Genomic DNA, 20,910 nt, shown 5'->3' with positions numbered 1-20,910 from the left:
ATAAACTTGGACAGGACAGCTCAGTGGGAGACACTAAATCTTGAGAAGTCTAATGCTGCCAAGACCCAATTTCTACCCATCTCTCTATCGAAAACTCCTCACAGCCCTCGTCACTCCTATGACAGTTCTGTAATTCCACCTCTTGACTTGGTATTACTGTAACATCCATTCTTTCTTGGAAACTCCACACATTACAGGAACAGCTAAATCTGCCCTAGATAAATTGGCTGTCCTGTTTAGATGTCGAAACTTCTTCTATTCTGAACAGGTGCTCCGTTTTTACAAGGATTTGATTCGTCCTTGTATGGAGTACTGCTCTCACATCTGGTATGGTTCTAGCTGTGTCCTTACTTGACAGAGTTGAGTCGAAAGCTGTTCGACTTGTAAATTGTCCCAGGCTAACTTCCAAACTTGCCCTACGCCATAATGTTGGTTCACTTTGCCTCTTCTATAATCGGCAAGCTGCTGCGTCACATGATTACTACGTGGCCATCAACAACTCAAGGGTGGGCCGTTTTGATACCTGCATCTTTCCCTACATGTCAAGGATTTGGAACTCTCTACCTTCTCATGTCTTTCCCACTAACTATGACCTGGTACATTTCTAAGGACAGGTTTTTCACTTCCTCCAAAATTCGTAAATACTTTCCCTTGTCTCTTCTTTTTCCCTTTCATTAACCTCTCTATATTTCAATTAAGGCCCGGCCTTGATGTGGACTTTTGTCCTTGACTGGAGCCTTTAACATAAATATAAATGATTTGTTATCATAATCATCACTAATGAAAATTGTAAAGTTAGTGACGTGCAATTTAGTGAAAAAAGAAAGCAAAGTCGATAGGTAGTTCTTTTCATGTTGACATTACTTTCCTAACATTAATATGATACACTTTACCCTTTCCTGTCGATTATATGCAAGCATACAAAATTCAAACCCAATGGTATCACTTTCCTTTTAAAGTTTACGATAAGCATCAACTCTGTCAATGAATAGCTATAAGAAGCGGTTGTAAGTTTCATCAAACAGGTCATCCAACCCTGTTAGGCAAAAACCCTCAAGCTGGCCAAGATTGGAAAAATAGCGCCTCGGATCGCCTTTCCCAATCTGTTCGAAGGCTGCAGCAGAGCCAAAGAGGTTTTCGTGAAGGCAGGAGTCCAGTGTCCTCTCAGAGACATTAACAGTTTAATTCAAAGACCTTATTCGTCCCAGTTTGATCAGTAGAGAGGGCGTTTCTATGGCCATATAGGTGGTAGTTGAAGACAACCATAAATCTAACGTACACAGGAGGTGCAATGGGTAAGTGTCAGGTGGGCCATACACATACGAAGGAAAGTAGTGGGGAGGGAAGGTAAGTGTCACAAGCTTGAAGATTGATCTTGGAATCAGTTACACTAGGCAAATCACTATCACTCTCTTACAACTCGTGAATGTCTCAAAGTAACTTTACATATTCGTAAATAAACCTGGATCATTGTAATTTAGCTCATCTGTAAACATCTGGCTAAGAAAAGAAAATGTACTTCCTTAATTTCATTCAAACTTCACTCCCCTAAAATCCATAGTTTCCTTCCTACTGTAGAAGTGAAGGTACACAGAGTGAATGGGCTGACCTCTTGGTATATGGGCGAGAGTGGATTGAAGGTGGCGTTGACTGGATGAAAGGTGAGGTTGATGTGGGGGGTGAGGTGGAACCAGTCGACCCAGAAAACCCGCTGCCTCACCGCCTCAGACACCACGCTGTACCCTTCCATGACCACCAGCAGCAGCAGCAGCAGCTCCTCACCTCCACACTCCTCCGCGCCGGAGGTTCGAACAACTACCACACCCTCCCACACCACACTCTCGCCATCCTGAAACTGCAAACACCATCTGTTAGAAGAACATGGACCACAGAACCACACCAAATGGTACATAAATAAATGTTACGTCAAGTAGACGTAGCGATGTGTACGTACATGAAATAGACACTCTATTGGCTAAGGTTGGGGCGCTGTGTTGAAGGCTCCAGCCAATATACCAGTTCGTATTCCAAACTGGTCGTCAACTGACTGCCTCCAGCAACTGTTAACACAACTTCAGTCTAAACGACGCTTGAAAATATCAAAATCTGTCTCGAAGATACAAACAGTGTAGGAGTAAGTAATCAAAACAGACCGCAGCTGGTAGCACGATTGTCGGGCTGTGTGTGTGTGTGTGTGTGTGTGTGTATGATCCTATTTACTGTATAAATACCTGTCAGTAACACTAGTCCTCATATTTACAACAGTTTCACGTGGATGGAATAGGTTATGATATCACTAATTAAAAGAAAATACAAGAAATTAGAAGAAAATTTCATGAACCCAATTTATGTGCCCCGTCCAATACGTCACGAAGGGTTATCTATACAATATTAAATACAGTACATTTAAGCTTTATATGGCAAGAAAAGAAAATAGATGTAGGTTTTCGATAGATGTAGGTTTTCGACACCTTGGTGAATACCAAGTTACAAAAAAAAAAAAATCTTTAATTCCGATTTTTGGAGCAGAAATCAAAAGTCCTACAGGAAAAAACAATTTTTTTTTTCTCTTTTTTAAAAGGTTGAGTCTGTAGTGGTGATTTTCCAAGCGACTGAGCATCAAGAAAAGTCCTTACAGTAGGATAGATAAGGAAAAAAAAATACTTAAATACGATGGCGTCACCCTTGAGCTGACCCTGTGGGGTTAGGTCAAAGGTCAGGTCATCATGCTTCGTTACGTTACAGTCTAAGTCCATAGAGGCGAGGTAGGTCAAGTCAGGTCGGGTCAGGACGAGCGAACACAGGTCACAAGGGGAGAGGCAGGTCATGTGAAGTTATTATTCACACCAACGCTGGCCACTGTGGCCATTATTCACGCCAACGCTGGCCACTGTGGCCATTATTCACACAAACGGTGGCCACCGTGGCCATCGACCTCAGACCAGGGCGTTGTGGCCAGTCGACTGATCCTGGTACAAATGTCAACCAGGAATTCATCAAATTCTAGTCACAACCAGGAATTCATCAAAGTCTAGTCACAACCAGGAATTCATCAAAGTCTAGTCACAACCAGGAATTCATCAAATTCTAGTCACAACCAGGAATTCATCAAAGTCTAGTCACAACCAGGAATTCATCAAAGTCTAGTCACAACCAGGAATTCATCAAATTCTAGTCACAACCAGGAATTCATCAAATTCTAGTCACAACCAGGAATTCATCAAAGTCTAGTCACAACCAGGAATTCATCAAATTCTAGTCACAACCAGGAATTCATCAAATTCTAGTCACAACCAGGAATTCATCAAATTCTAGTCACAACCAGGAATTCATCAAAGTCTAGTCACAACCAGGAATTCATCAAATTCTAGTCACAACCAGGAATTCATCAAAGTCTAGTCACAACCAGGAATTCATCAAAGTCTAGTCACAACCAGGAATTCATCAAATTCTAGTCACAACCAGGAATTCATCAAATTCTAGTCACAACCAGGAATTCATCAAAGTCTAGTCACAACCAGGAATTCATCAAAGTCTAGTCACAACCAGGAATTCATCAAATTCTAGTCACAACCAGGAATTCATCAAAGTCTAGTCACAACCAGGAATTCATCAAAGTCTAGTCACAACCAGGAATTCATCAAATTCTAGTCACAACCAGGAATTCATCAAATTCTAGTCACAACCAGGAATTCATCAAAGTCTAGTCACAACCAGGAATTCATCAAAGTCTAGTCACAACCAGGAATTCATCAAAGTCTAGTCACAACCAGGAATTCATCAAAGTCTAGTCACAACCAGGAATTCATCAAAGTCTAGTCACAACCAGGAATTCATCAAAGTCTAGTCACAACCAGGAATTCATCAAAGCCTAGCCACAACCTGGAATTCATCCAAGTCTACTCACAACCAGGAATTCATCAAATCCTAGTCACAACCAGGAATTCATCAAAGCCTAGCCACAACCTGGAATTCATCCAAGTCTACTCACAACCAGGAATTCATCAAATCCTAGTCACAACCAGGAATTCATCAAAGTCTAGTCACAACCTGGAATTCATCAAAGTCTACTCACAACCAGGAATTCATCAAAGTCTACTCACAACCAGGAATTCATCAAAGCCTAGTCACAACCAGGAATTCATCAAAGTCTAGTCACAACCAGGAATTCATCAAAGCCTAGCCACAACCTGGAATTCATCAAGTCTACTCACAACCAGGAATTCATCAAAGCCTAGTCCACAACCAGGAATTCATCAAAGCTAGCTCACAACCAGGATTCATCAAAGTCTAGCTCACAACCAGGAATTCATCAAAGTCTGAGTCACAACCAGGAATTCATCAAAGCCTACCACATCCAGGAATTCATCAAAGTCTAGCTCACAACCAGGAATTCATCAAAGCCTAGTCACAACAGGAATTCATCAAAGTCCTAGTCACAAACCAGGAATTCAGCAAAGCCTAGCCACAACCTGGAATTCATCCAAAGCCTAGTCACAACCAGGGAATTCATCAAAGCCTAGTCACAACCAGGAAATTCATCAAGTCCTATCCACAACCAGGAATTCATCAAAGCCTAGTCCACAACCAGGAATTCATCAAAGACTAGTCACAACCAGGAATTCATCAAAGTCTACTCACAACCAGGAATTCATCAAAGCTAGTCACAACCAGGAATTCATCAAAGTCCTAGTCACAACAGGAATTCATCAAAGTCTAGCTCACAACCTGGAATTCACAAAGCTAGTCACAACCAGGAATTCATCAAAGTCTAGCCACAACCTAGGAATTCATCAAAGTCTAGTCACAACCAGGAATTCATCAAAGCCTACCCACAACCAGGAATTCATCAAAGTCTAGCCACAACCAGGAATTCATCAAAGTCTTGTCACAACCAGAAATTCATCAAATTCTAGTCACAACCTGGAATTCACCAAAACCTAGCCACAAACAGGAATTCACCAAAGTCTAGCCACAACTAGGAATTCATCAAAGCCTAGTCACAACCAGGCATTCATCAAAGCCTAGCCACAACCAGGAATTCATCAAAGTCTAGCCACAACTAGGAATTCATCAAAGCCTAGTCACAACCAGGCATTCATCAAAGCCTAGCCACAACCAGGAATTCATCAAAGTCTAGTCACAACCAGGAATTCATCAAAGTCTAGTCACAACCAGGAATTCATCAAATTCTAGTCACAACCAGGAATTCATCAAATTCTAGTCACAACCAGGAATTCATCAAAGTCTAGTCACAACCAGGAATTCATCAAAGTCTAGTCACAACCAGGAATTCATCAAAGTCTAGTCACAACCAGGAATTCATCAAAGTCTAGTCACAACCAGGAATTCATCAAAGTCTAGTCACAACCAGGAATTCATCAAAGTCTAGTCACAACCAGGAATTCATCAAAGCCTAGTCACAACCAGGAATTCATCAAAGTCCACTCACAACCAGGAATTCATCAAAGCCTGGCCACAACCTGGAATTCATCAAAGCCTAGTCACAACCAGGAATTCATCAAAGCCTAGCCACAACCAGGAATTCATCAAAGCCTAGTCACAACCAGGAATTCATCAAAGTCTAGTCACAACCAGGAATTCATCAAAGTCTAGCTCACAACCAGGAATTCATCAAAGCCTACTCACAACCAGGAATTCATCAAAGCCTAGTCACAACCAGGAATTCATCAAAGCCTAGTCACAACCAGGAATTCATCAAAGCCTAGTCACAACCTGGAATTCATCAAAGCCTAGCCACAACCTGGAATTCATCCAAAGCCTAGCTCACAACCAGGAATTCATCAAAGCCTAGTCACAACCAGGAATTCATCAAATTCTACTCAAAACCTAGAATTCATCAAAGCCTAGTCAAAACCAGGAATTCATCAAAGTCTAGTCACAACCTGGAATTCATCAAAGCCTAGCCACAACCATGAGTTCAACACAGTCTATTCACAACCAGGAATTCATCAAAGTCTAGCCACAACTAGGAATTCATCAAAGTCTAGTCACAACCAGGAATTCATCAAAGCCTACCCACAACCAGGAATTCATCAAAGTCTAGCCACAACCAGGAATTCATCAAAGTCTTGTCACAACCAGAAATTCATCAAATTCTAGTCACAACCAGGAATTCATCAAAGTCTAGCCACAACTAGGAATTCATCAAAGTCTAGTCACAACCTGGAATTCACCAAAACCTAGCCACAACCAGGAATTCATCAAAGTCTAGCCACAACCTAGAATTCAAGTCACCAATCATCAAAGTATAGTCACAACCAGGAATTCATCGAAGCCTACCCACAACCAGGAATTCATCAAAGTCTAGCCACAACCAGGAATTCATCAAAGTCTAGTCACAACCAGGAATTCATCAAAGCCTAGCCACAACCAGGAATTCACCAAAGCCTAGCCACAACCAGGAATTCATCAAAGCCTAGTCACAACCAGGAATTCATCAAAGCCTAGCCACAACCAGGAATTCATCAAAGCCTAGCCACAACCAGGAATTCATCAAAGCCTAGCCACAACCAGGAATTCATCAAAGTCTAGCCACAACCAGGAATTCATCAAAGTCTAGCCACAACCAGGAATTCATCAAAGCCTAGCCACAACCAGGCATTCATCAAAGCCTAGCCACAACCAGGAATTCATCAAAGCCTAGCCACAACCAGGCATTCATCAAAGCCTAGCCACAACCAGGAATTCATCACAGTCTAGTCAAAACCATACATTCATCAAAGCCTAGTCAGTATTCCCATTTTCCTCGCACAAAATGGGTCCAGTAGCAATTACCTGGCTCGCCACATCATCAGAAGGAAAGAACCGTACAAGGTAGACTGCAACAAAAAAATCACGAACCCTTGTTGTTGCCAACGAAGTACACCTTCGTGACAACACGAAAGTACACCTTCGTGACAACACGAAAGTACACCTTCGTGACAACACGACTTGACTTGAACCCCCCTCCCCCCCCCAAGCTGAACCCACCCTCTCCACACAGCTGGTTGTGAAGAAATGGCCATTGGTCACACCACAGAACCATTATTATCATTAGCCAAGCCATTTCGTGTCACAGACCCCCCTAAGTATATATATGGAAGGTTGTCTTCCCACTGTAAGACAACATTATATGGAAGGTTGTCTTCCCACTTTACGTAAGACAACCCTACAGTTCCCATACCCTTAGGGGAATGGGGGAAATGGGTAAGGGGCCGGGGGGGACCCATTCCCAAAATGTTCCTGGACGGAAGACGCGTTTAAATGCCCCACAGACGTGTTTAAATGCCCCACAGACGTGTTTAAATGCCCCACAATACACCATTGTGGTGTCCTGTCTCAACTACTGTTTACTAAATGGTAAAAAAATGGTGATTGGGGAGGAAGAAAAGGGATTAATGACCTAATTGGGTCTTTAAGGTTGTATTAAGAAGGTGGTTATTTTGACGTACAGTGAACGCGACAACCAAGTGAGCGTTTAATGAAATGAAGACGCTCATTGAGGGCGTACACGATCGAACGAAACGCAAGGGACAGGAGGGCGGGCGTTCAACTTACACCCCTAACTCTTGCACAGACCCGGACATGAGAACGCATGATCACATAACCCATTCCCATGCGTTCTAACTGCTCACCTACACTAATGACCTAATCCAGCAAATAAATATGGCCATTAATGGCGTGGGGGGGGGAGGGGGCCATTTAACGGTAACACCTCCACAGTGGCTCACACACATACTCCACGGGCGTTCAAATGGCGCTCACTGTAGCGCTACGGTGTAGCAAGCGCGTTCTCCCCGCCCCAGCAACATGGAAGCAGTAGATCAATAGCAAGTGTGTGTGTGTGTGGTGTGTGTGTGTGTGTGTGTGTGTGTGTGTGTGTGTGTGTGTGTGTGTGTGTGTGTGTGTGCATTTATACAACCACGACTATTTTTTTCGCCTTTTTTTTTTTCTATTTTTTGAGGTAAGGCGATACATGTCTGGCCTCTATGTATCATGGCCGTGCTGAGTGATTGAAGACCCCCACCAAGTGCACGTGACACTCTGTAGCGTAGCATGAAGACCCCACCAAGTGCACGTGACACTCTGTAGCGTAGCATGAAGACCCCACCAAGTGCACGTGACACTCTGTAGCGTAGCATGAAGACCCCACCAAGTGCACGTGACACTCTGTAGCGTAGCATGAAGACCCCACCAAGTGCACGTGACACTCTGTAGCGTAGCATGAAGACCCCACCAAGTGCACGTGACACTCTGTAGCGTAGCATGAAGACCCCACCAAGTGCACGTGACACTCTGTAGCGTAGCATGAAGACCCCACCAAGTGCACGTGACACTCTGTAGCGTAGCATGAAGACCCCACCAAGTGCACGTGACACTCTGTAGCGTAGCATGAAGACCCCACCATGTGCACGTGACACTCTGTAGCGTAGCATGAAGACCCCACCAAGTGCACGTGACACTCTGTAGCGTAGCATGAAGACCCCACCATGTGCACGTGACACTCTGTAGCGTAGCATGAAGACCCCACCAAGTGCACGTGACACTCTGTAGCGTAGCATGAAGACCCCACCAAGTGCACGTGACACTCTGTAGCGTAGCATGAAGACCCCACCAAGTGCACGTGACACTCTGTAGCGTAGCATGAAGACCCCCACCAAGTGCACGTGACACTCTGTAGCGTAGCATGAAGACCCCACCAAGTGCACGTGACACTCTGTAGCGTAGCATGAAGACCCCACCAAGTGCACGTGACACTCTGTAGCGTAGCATGAAGACCCCACCAAGTGCACGTGACACTCTGTAGCGTAGCATGAAGACCCCCACCAAGTGCACGTGACACTCTGTAGCGTAGCATGAAGACCCCCACCAAGTGCACGTGACACTCTGTAGCGTAGCATGAAGACCCCACCAAGTGCACGTGACACTCTGTAGCGTAGCATGAAGACCCCCACCAAGTGCACGTGACACTCTGTAGCGTAGCATGAAGACCCCCACCAAGTGCACGTGACACTCTGTAGCGTAGCATGAAGACCCCACCAAGTGCACGTGACACTCTGTAGCGTAGCATGAAGACCCCACCATGTGCACGTGACACTCTGTAGCGTAGCATGAAGACCCCACCAAGTGCACGTGACACTCTGTAGCGTAGCATGAAGACCCCACCAAGTGCACGTGACACTCTGTAGCGTAGCATGAAGACCCCACCAAGTGCACGTGACACTCTGTAGCGTAGCATGAAGACCCCACCAAGTGCACGTGACACTCTGTAGCGTAGCATGAAGACCCCACCAAGTGCACGTGACACTCTGTAGCGTAGCATGAAGACCCCACCAAGTGCACGTGACACTCTGTAGCGTAGCATGAAGACCCCACCATGTGCACGTGACACTCTGTAGCGTAGCATGAAGACCCCACCATGTGCACGTGACACTCTGTAGCGTAGCATGAAGACCCCACCAAGTGCACGTGACACTCTGTAGCGTAGCATGAAGACCCCACCATGTGCACGTGACACTCTGTAGCGTAGCATGAAGACCCCACCAAGTGCACGTGACACTCTGTAGCGTAGCATGAAGACCCCACCAAGTGCACGTGACACTCTGTAGCGTAGCATGAAGACCCCACCAGTGCACGTGACACTCTGTAGCGTAGCATGAAGACCCCACCAAGTGCACGTGACACTCTGTAGCGTAGCATGAAGACCCCCACCACGTGCACGTGACACTGTAGCGTAGCATGAAGACCCCACCATGTGCACGTGACACTCTGTAGCGTAGCATGAAGACCCCACCATGTGCACGTGACACTCTGTAGCGTAGCATGAAGACCCCACCATGTGCACGTGACACTCTGTAGCGTAGCATGAAGACCCCACCATGTGCACGTGACACTCTGTAGCGTAGCATGAAGACCCCACCAGTGCACGTGACACCTGTAGCGTAGCATGAAGACCCCACCATGTGCACGTGACACTCTGTAGCGTAGCATGAAGACCCCACCATGTGCACGTGACACTCTGTAGCGTAGCATGAAGACCCCACGTGCACGTGACACTCTGTAGCGTAGCATGAAGACCCCACCATGTGCACGTGACACTCTGTAGCGTAGCATGAAGACCCCACCAGTGCACGTGACACTCTGTAGCGTAGCATGAAGACCCCACCATGTGCACGTGACACTCTGTAGCGTAGCATGAAGACCCCACCATGTGCACGTGACACTCTGTAGCGTAGCATGAAGACCCCCACATGCACGTGACACTCTGTAGCGTAGCATGAAGACCCCACCAGTGCACGTGACACTCTGTAGCGTAGCATGAAGACCCCACCAGTGCACGTGACACTCTGTAGCGTAGCATGAAGACCCCACCATGTGACGTGACACTCTGTAGCGTAGCATGAAGACCCCACCAGTGCACGTGACACTCTGTAGCGTAGCATGAAGACCCCACCAGTGCACGTGACACTCTGTAGCGTAGCATGAAGACCCCACCATGTGCACGTGACACTCTGTAGCGTAGCATGAAGACCCCACCATGTGCACGTGACACTCTGTAGCGTAGCATGAAGACCCCACCACGTGCACGTGACACTGTAGCGTAGCATGAAGACCCCACCAAGTGCACGTGACACCTCTGTAGCGTAGCATGAAGACCCCAACCATGTGCACTTGACACTCTGTAGCTGTAGCATGAAGACCCCACCATGTGCACGTGGACACTCTGTAGCGTAGCATGAAGGTCCCCACATGTGCACGTGTACACTCTGTAGCGTAGCAATGAAGACCCCACCAGGTGCACGTGACTCTCGTAGCGTAGGCATGAACGACCCACCATGTGCACGTGACACTCTGTGTAGCGTTGCATGAAGACCCCACCTGTGCACGTGACACTCTGTAGCGTAGCATGAAGACCCCACCACGTGCACGTGACACTGTAGCATAGCATGAAGACCCCCACCAAGTGCACCCGTGACATCTGTAGCGTAGCATGAAGATGCCAACCACGTGCACGTGACACTGTAGCATAGCATGAAGACCCCACACGTGCAAGTGACACTCTGCTTGCGTAGCATGAAGACCCCCACCATGTGCTCGTGACACTGTAGCTAGGCTTGAAGACCCCACCTGTTGCATCGTGACACTCTGTAGCGTAGAATGGTATGACCACCCACGTGCACGTGACACTCTGTTGCGTAGCATGAAGATCCCAACCACCGTGCACCATTGTGTCATCTGTTAGGTTAGAATGAAGACCCCACCAAGTGCACGTGACACGCTGTAGCGTTGAATGAAAGAACCCACACCACGTTCAGTGACACTCTGATAGCGTAGCATGAATGACCCACCCATGTGCACGTGGACACTCTGTAGCGTCTCTTGAAGGACCCACCTCGTGCTCGTGAACACTGTCTAGCGTAGCAGGATGACCCCCACGTGCACGTGACACTCTGTAGCGTAGCATGAAGACCCCACCACGTGCACGTGACACCCTGTAGCGTAGCATGAAGACCTACACGTGTACGTGACACTCTGTAACGTAGCATGAAGACCCCCACGTGCACGTGACACTGTAGCGTAACATGAAGCCCTACGTGCACGTGACACTCTGTAGCGTAGCATGAAGACCCTACGTGCACGTGACACTCTGTAGCGTAGCATGAAGGCCCCACGTGCACGTGACACTCTGTAGCGTAGCATGAAGACCCCCACCACGTGCACGTGACACTCTGTAGCGTAGCATGAAGACCCTACGTGCACGTGACACTCTGTAGCGTAGCATAAAGGCCCCACGTGCACGTGACACTCTGTAGCGTAGCATGAAGACCCCACGTGCACGTGACACTCTGTAGCATAGCATGAAGACCCCACGTGCACGTGACGCTCTGTAGCGTAGCATGAAGACCCCCACGTGCGTGACACTCTGTAGCGTAGCATGAAGACCCCACGTGCACGTGACACTCTAGCGTAGCATGAAGACCCCACGTGCACGTGACACTGCAGCGTAGCATGAAGACCCCAACCACGTGAACGTGAAACTCTGTAGCGTAGCATGAAGACCCCACCACGTGCACGTGACAATCTGTAGCGTAGCATGAAGACCCCAGGTGCACGTGACACTCTTTAGCGGAGCATGAAGACCCCCAAGTGCACGGGACACTCTGTAGCGTAGCATGAAGACCCCACGTGCACGTGACACTCTGTAGCGTAGGATGAAGACCCTACGTGCACGTGACACTCTGTAGCGTAGCATGAAGACCCCATGTGCACGTGACACTGTAGCGTAGTATGAAGACCCCACGTGCACGTGACAGTAGCATAGTATGAAGACCCCACGTGCACGTGACACTCTGTAGCGTAGCATGAAGACCTCACCACGTGCACGTGACACTCTGTAGCGTAGCATGAAGGCCCCACGTGCACGTGACAATTTTTTCCCTCTCCTTTGAACAAAACAACAATTCTTTCCCTCTCCTTTGAACAAAACATCAATTCTTTCCCCTCTCCTTTGAACAAAACAACAATTCTTTCCCTCTCCTTTGAAAAAAACATCAATTCTTTCCCTCCTTTGAACAAAACATCAATTCTTTCCCCTCTCCTTTGAACAAAACAACAATTCTTTCCCTCTCCTTTGAACAAAACATCAATTCTTTCCCTCCTTTGAACAAAACATCAATTCTTTCCCCTCTCCTTTGAACAAAACATCAATTCTTTCCCTCTCCTTTGAACAAAACAACAATTCTTTCCCTCTCCTTTGAACAAAACATCAATTCTTTCCCCTCTCCTTTGAACAAAACATCAATTCTTTCCCTCTCCTTTGAACAAAACAACAATTCTTTCCCTCTCCTTTGAACAAAACATCAATTCTTTCCCCTCTCCTTTGAACAAAACATCAATTCTTTCCCTCTCCTTTGAACAAAACAACAATTCTTTCCCTCTCCTTTGAACAAAACATCAATTCTTTCCCTCCTTTGAACAAAACATCAATTCTTTCCCCTCTCCTTTGAACAAAACATCAATTCTTTCCCTCTCCTTTGAACAAAACAACAATTCTTTCCCTCCTTTGAACAAAACATCAATTCTTTCCCTCTCCTTTGAACAAAACATCAATTTTTTCCCTCTCCTTTGAACAAAACAACAATTCTTTCCCTCTCCTTTGAACAAAACATCAATTTTTTCCCTCTCCTTTGAACAAAACATCAATTCTTTCCCTCTCCTTTGAACAAAACATCAATTCTTTCCCTCCTTTGAACAAAACATCAATTCTTTCCCTCCTTTGAACAAAACATCAATTCTTTCCCCTCTCCTTTGAACAAAACAACAATTCTTTCCCTCCTTTGAACAAAACATCAATTCTTTCCCTCTCCTTTGAACAAAACATCAATTTTTTCCCTCTCCTTTGAACAAAACAACAATTCTTTCCCTCTCCTTTGAACAAAACATCAATTTTTTCCCTCTCCTTTGAACAAAACATCAATTCTTTCCCTCTCCTTTGAACAAAACATCAATTCTTTCCCTCCTTTGAACAAAACATCAATTCTTTCCCTCCTTTGAACAAAACATCAATTCTTTCCCTCTCCTTTGAACAAAACAACAATTCTTTCCCTCCTTTGAACAAAACATCAATTCTTTCCCTCTCCTTTGAACAAAACATCAATTTTTTCCCTCTCCTTTGAACAAAACAACAATTCTTTCCCTCTCCTTTGAACAAAACATCAATTTTTTCCCTCTCCTTTGAACAAAACAACAATTCTTTCCCTCTCCTTTGAACAAAACATCAATTCTTTCCCTCCTTTGAACAAAACATCAATTCTTTCCCTCCTTTGAACAAAACATCAATTCTTTCCCTCCTTTGAACAAAACATCAATTCTTTCCCTCCTTTGAACAAAACATCAATTCTTTCCCTCTCCTTTGAACAAAACATCATAGCTTCAATCAGCAATTATCGAACAGCCATTAACCATTTAACTCAATTAACAAAAGAGCTTCGTTTATAAATCATAAAGGACTAGGCTCCAATAAGGTCATATATCTTTTATTTTCTCTGAATTAACTTAGAATATGACGGAAGTTTTGAAGGACTTTAATAAACCCCGTTAACTTCAAGTTACAACCTATGTTTTGGTTTACTTTTAACATTATAACCAAAACATTGTTAAAACATAAACAGTGTTAAAACATTACTGTAAAAAATAATGTTTTTTTTTTTTTTTTTTGCTTTGTCGCTGTCTCCCGCGTTTGCGAGGTAGCGCAAGGAAACAGACGAAAGAAATGGCCCAACCCACCCCCATACACATGTATATACATACACGTCCACACACGCAAATATACATACCTACACAGCTTTCCATGGTTTACCCCAGACGCTTCACATGCCTTGATTCAATCCACTGACAGCACGTCAACCCCGGTATACCACATCGATCCAATTCACTCTATTCCTTGCCCTCCTTTCACCCTCCTGCATGTTCAGGCCCCGATCACACAAAATCTTTTTCACTCCATCTTTCCACCTCCAATTTGGTCTCCCTCTTCTCCTCGTTCCCTCCACCTCCGACACATATATCCTCTTGGTCAATCTTTCCTCACTCATTCTCTCCATGTGCCCAAACCATTTCAAAACACCCTCTTCTGCTCTCTCAACCACGCTCTTTTTATTTCCACACATCTCTCTTACCCTTACGTTACTCACTCGATCAAACCACCTCACACCACACATTGTCCTCAAACATCTCATTTCCAGCACATCCATCCTCCTGCGCATAACTCTATCCATAGCCCACGCCTCGCAACCATACAACATTGTTGGAACCACTATTCCTTCAAATATACCCATTTTTGCTTTCCGAGATAATGCTCTCGACTTCCACACATTCTTCAAGGCTCCCAGAATTTTCGCCCCCTCCCCCACCCTATGATCCACTTCCGCTTCCATGGTTCCATCCGCTGCCAGATCCACTCCCAGATATCTAAAACACTTCACTTCCTCCAGTTTTTCTCCATTCAAACTCACCTCCCAATTGACTTGACCCTCAACCCTACTGTACCTAATAACCTTGCTCTTATTCACATTTACTCTTAACTTTCTTCTTTCACACACTTTTCCAAACTCAGTCACCAGCTTCTGCAGTTTCTCACATGAATCAGCCACCAGCGCTGTATCATCAGCGAACAACAACTGACTCACTTCCCAAGCTCTCTCATCCCCAACAGACTTCATACTAGCCCCTCTTTCCAAAACTCTTGCATTTACCTCCCTAACAACCCCATCCATAAACAAATTAAACAACCATGGAGACATCACACACCCCTGCCGCAAACCTACATTCACTGAGAACCAATCACTTTCCTCTCTTCCTACACGTACACATGCCTTACATCCTCGATAAAAACTTTTCACTGCTTCTAACAACTTGCCTCCCACACCATATATTCTTAATACCTTCCACAGAGCATCTCTATCAACTCTATCATATGCCTTCTCCAGATCCATAAATGCTACATACAAATCCATTTGCTTTTCTAAGTATTTCTCACATACATTCTTCAAAGCAAACACCTGATCCACACATCCTCTACCACTTCTGAAACCACACTGCTCTTCCCCAATCTGATGCTCTGTACATGCCTTCACCCTCTCAATCAATATCCTACGTGTAGATAAAGTATCAGATATAATGCTCTCTCTGTGTTGCCGTCACACCTGCGAGTCCTTGGCGTCACATCTGCTCGTCCTTGGCGTCACATCTGCTCATCCTTGGCGTCACATCTGCACGTCCTTGGCGTCACATCTGCTCGTCCTTGGTGTCATATCTGCTCGTCCTTGGCGTCACATCTGCTCATCCTTGGCGTCACATCTACTTGTCCTTGGCGTCACATCTGCTTGTCCTTGGTGTCATATCTGCCCGTCCGTAGCGTCACATCTGCTCATCCTTGGCGTCACATCTACTTGTCCTTGGCGTCATATCTGCTTGTCCTTGGTGTCATATCTGCCCGTCCGTAGCGTCACATCTGCTCATCCTTGGCGTCACATCTACTTGTCCTTGGCGTCATATCTGCTCATCCTTGGCGTCACATCTGCACGTCCTTGGCGTCACATCTACTTGTCCTTGGCGTCACATCTGCTCATCCTTGGCGTCACATCTGCACGTCCTTGGCGTCACATCTGCTCGTCCTTGGTGTCATATCTGCTCGTCCTTGGCGTCACATCTGCTCATCCTTGGCGTCACATCTACTTGTCCTTGGCGTCACATCTGCTTGTCCTTGGTGTCATATCTGCCCGTCCGTAGCGTCACATCTGCTCATCCTTGGCGTCACATCTACTTGTCCTTGGCGTCATATCTGCTTGTCCTTGGTGTCATATCTGCCCGTCCGTAGCGTCACATCTGCTCATCCTTGGCGTCACATCTACTTGTCCTTGGCGTCATATCTGCTCATCCTTGGCGTCACATCTGCACGTCCTTGGCGTCACATCTGCTCGTCCTCGGCGTCACATCTGCTCGTCCTTAGCGTCACATCTGCTTGTCCTTGGCGTCACATCTGCTCGTCCTTGGCGTCACATCTGCTCGTCCTTGGCGTCACATCTGCTCGTCCTTAGCGTCACATCTGCTTGTCCTTGGCGTCACATCTGCTCGTCCTTGGCGTCACATCTGCTTGTCCTTGGCGTCACATCTGCTCGTCCTCGACAAAGAGGAAAACTATCTTAAGGGTAAGGTTTGGGTCTTTGGACCAGTTGCTAACATTAGCGGAAGAGGTGCCACGTAGTTTTGGGTTCTTTGGACCAGTTGCTAACATTAGCGGAAGAGGTGCCACGTAGTTTTGGGTTCTTTGGACCAGTTGCTAACATTAGCGGAAGAGGTGCCACGTAGTTTTGGGTGCTTTGGACCAGTTGCTAACATTAGCGGAAGAGGCGCCACGTAGTTTTGGGTACTTTGGACCAGTTGCTAACATTAGCGGAAGAGGTGCCACGTAGCGAAACTGGATCCACTTGCAAGTTCCACGTCAATTCCTTTTCTTCAGCTGCTCAATAAACTCGTACCACATTTTCTCTTCATTTATGAACGATTATCATAATTCTTTTTTTAATTTTTTTAAAAATAATCTAAATCTTCCATCATATAACATCACATTTTAACCATTTTTTAACCAAGTAAACAGATTTTAACACATGAGCTGATCAACTACAATATATAAGAACATTTCTATATATATGGAATGTCGCTATTAATTACGCTACAAAACAATTAATTACGCTACAAAACAATTAATTACGATACAAAACAATTACGCTACGAAACAATTAATTACGTTACGAAACAATTAATTACGCTACGAAACAATTAATTACGCTACGAAACAATAAATAATTGCATTCCAAACAGCAGCAATAACAAATAAACACGGGATAAATTGGCACAAGTTCAGTTTTTCAGAAATATATAAAATACATAAAATATTTAAAGTATCAAAACAACGAGTCTAACGCGTTCCATTAATGATACATAATAGTCTTTTATATTCGACATCTTCCCTGTCAATTATTTAATACCTTATGCAAATGTCCCATCTCAAAACAGTCTCGTAAAACGTTCCTACCCTTTTCGAGCGCTAGCTATTGTAGGACCAAAGGCGCTAAAGGAGTCTCCATTGCCCTGCTACTTTTGAGCAGCGCAGCGTTAGGCTGAAGGTAGCAGCAGCAGCAGGTCATTACGAAACCTCGGACGACACACCTCAGGCCGACCGTGGTGACTGTCTGGTTCCTCCTGGCCGACGTCACGGTATATATAGGTGATGGCCTCCCCCAGGGGCATGATCATTGCCAGCAGTCACAAGAAAAGTGGCATCACTCACTCCATCCCAGAGATCACAGGTGAATATTATCTTTTCTTTTATTATTCTTTTTTTTTTTTTTTTACTTCTTACATACCAGTTCTTGTTCTAGCTAGATGACAACATAGCTCTCTGCTTATTACCAATCAGTAAAGGGGAGACAAAATATGTGATAGGGCAATATATCATTTCAATTTATCTCTTGTTCTGTTTTGTTGATACTCTGAATTTGAATTTCACTTATCAGCTTTTAATATACAAATCAGCGTTACTATTTTTAACTTGTTACCATGTGTATGCACTTCAAACTAGACATATGCTTCGAAATGATCTAAACTAACAATTTATCCTAATCTTTGATCACCAGTTTTTCATCTGTTTGAACGAAGTTTTTCTGATAACTTCGTCTGATGTATCTCGACGCATATTTACCAATATTGTCTCACAAATGTTCGGGAATAACTGATTTATATAAATATTTACGTTAGGTGACCATTTAACTAGCTGACATTTGTCGTGTATTAATTGTTATACATTTTCTCTCAGAATGGGGATTTTGATTGTTGATTTCTGTATACAAATCAAGAAATGAAAATCAAAATGGACGCCCGTGGTCGAATGTGTATTACAGCAGCCGGTCCACTGTCAACCCAGCTGTTCATCCACCCATATGAGTTGGTCGATAAAATGGGCGCCTGCTTAGGCTCAGATATATGTGAAAAGTCTGGGGTAAACCATGGAAAGTAGTGTGGGGCCTGGATGTGGAAAGGGAGCTGTGGTTTCGGTCCATTATCATATGACAGCTAGAGACTGAGTGTGAACAAATGGGGCCTTTGTTGTCTGTTTTCCTGGCGCTACCTCGCTGAAACAGGGTTTGGCGATGCTGTTTACTGTGTGGCGGAATGGATGAAGGCAAGCAGGTATGAATATGTTTATGTGTATATATGTATATGTAAGTGTATATGTTGATATGTATATGTATGTATTGGAAAGGATCACAATTTTGCGCGTGATCAAGATATTCCTATGAGTCCACGGGGTAAATGAAACACGAAAAGTTCCCAAGTGCACTTTCGTGTAATAATCACATCATCAGGGGAGACACAAGAGAGAAATATAACAGTCAGTTGATATACAACGAAGAGACGTAGCTAGGACGCCATTTGGTAAACATGTGATTGTACAAGACAGACAACGAGCGGTTCATAAACTTCTCATGTGGACAAGAAGGTGAATTGTTTACAAATTTTATCAACAATAAAGTTATCGAATTTGTATAGACCTTCACTAATATTAAGATTATAATTCTTTGTGTATTTGACTATAGAAGATTGAAAAAAAAAAAAAAATATTGAGCCTTTCCATCCATGCTTGTCAAAAGATGTCTATTATGTGGATAGGAAAGGGAACTGGTTACAAATTTTGCCTACGACAAAGCTACCTACTTTGTATAGGCCTTTGTGTATTTAATAATAGAAGATTCAGTGAAATATTTCTCGTGGTAAGGGAGTTACAGTTAATAAATAAATTAGCCTTACTCCAGTCAGTACAATGGTTATTATTATTAACATGATCAAACAAAGCATTTCATTCTTGTCCTGTTCTTATACTATATTTATGTTGCTTAAGTCTAACATAAAAAGACCCTTATTAGCCTACCCAACGTAAAACATATTACAATCTTTACATGGTACTGTGTAAACACATCCCACAGATTAGAATTTTCAGGCAAGTTTTTGATTAAGATATTCTTTATAGCATTGTTATTTCTGAATACTACATTTACATTAAAGGATTAAAGCAACCTGGGAAGTGATATACGATTATCACTAAAAAAGGACAAATGAAATATTCTTGTCATCAAGGGGAGGTCGAATCTAACACCATAAAATGATTTCTTTGCTAAGTTAAGGAATTTACCAATGAAAGATCTAGGGAACTTTAACTTAGATCCAATAGAATATATCTTCTCAAACTCATCATCAATAAACTCTGGACTGCAAATACGTAATGCCCTAAGGAACATAGATTGAAATGATGATAATTGAACTCTGTCATGTTGAGATGAGTAATAATGGATATATGAGCATACATTGGTGGGTTTTCTGTATATGCTAAACTTAAACTTGTTTCCTTGTCTATGGATCATGCAATCTAAAAGTGGTAACACACACTTATTTTCCAGTAAAGTTGATGGAAGGTACTACATTGTTAAGTAAGGGGAGAAATGTTTGTAAATTTTCGTTTGTTGGCCAAACACAAAGAACATCATCTACATACCTAAACCAAATTGCATTAGAAGGTAAGATATACTTTAGTAATTTTGTTTTAAACAATTCCATGTAAAGATTACTTAATACTAGTGAAAGTCGGGTTATACATTGCCATAACAAATTTCTGAGAGTAAGTTTTTCTGTTAGACTGAAATACACAGTCTTATATACGTAATCTAATCAATAAAAACAGAATTTGAAGCAGATAAATCAAGATTACCCAAGACATCAACCCATGATATTGTCATCAACTGGAATATTTTGATGTTTTATCTTTGAGGAGGTGGATTAAAACACCAGTTACAAAATGAAAAGCTCTTTAGCTTCTAACCAATTGGTCTGCAGTCAGCAGTGGCTTGATTTCATAAGGCAATCTATACTTTAAGGTAGAATTGGAGTTCATTTTGAGAGGCACAACCATATTAAGAAAGCAGAGAGAGAGAGAGAGAGACAGAGAGAAAGAGAGAGAGAGAGAGAGAGAGAGAGAGAGAGAGAGAGAGAGAGAGAGAGAGAGAGAGAGAGAGAGAGAGAGAGAGAGAGTCCACTGTGTTTTCTTTCTGCCACACAAGAATAAATGTAGCTATGTCTTTCCCTACCGTGATCTAAGCATATATATATATATATATATATATATATATATATATATATATATATATATATATATATATATATATATATATATATAAGAGGATGAAAGAGATAAATAAACACAAAATATCAGTTAAAAATACAGTAACCACTCCAAGAGGCACCAGGCAAAAATGTAGATTTAAACTTGATAAACTAAAAACTATAGAAACATAA

General features: G+C 43.8%; 1 protein-coding gene across 3 annotated transcripts in view; it reads right to left on the bottom strand.

Annotated features, from left to right (window-relative positions):
• Positions 1-20,910, bottom strand: part of tty (tweety) — a 545,142-nt gene that overhangs the window by 204,609 nt on the left and 319,623 nt on the right. For 2 of the 3 annotated variants that reach the window (XM_071695811.1, XM_071695809.1), the window contains exon 2: positions 1,610-1,855. In XM_071695811.1, coding sequence (XP_071551912.1) covers positions 1,610-1,750 — 141 coding nt within the window. In that variant the 5' untranslated portion in view covers positions 1,751-1,855. Of the gene's footprint in view, positions 1-1,609; positions 1,856-17,599; positions 17,912-20,910 lie in introns of those variants that run through there. The other variant, XM_071695810.1, reaches the window with a different exon arrangement.

This window comes from Panulirus ornatus, chromosome 58 (assembly GCF_036320965.1).
Source record: "Panulirus ornatus isolate Po-2019 chromosome 58, ASM3632096v1, whole genome shotgun sequence".
NCBI lineage: Eukaryota > Metazoa > Arthropoda > Malacostraca > Decapoda > Palinuridae > Panulirus > Panulirus ornatus.
The sequence above is the reverse complement of the archived record's forward strand: the minus strand, read 5'-3'. Positions and strand labels throughout refer to the sequence as shown.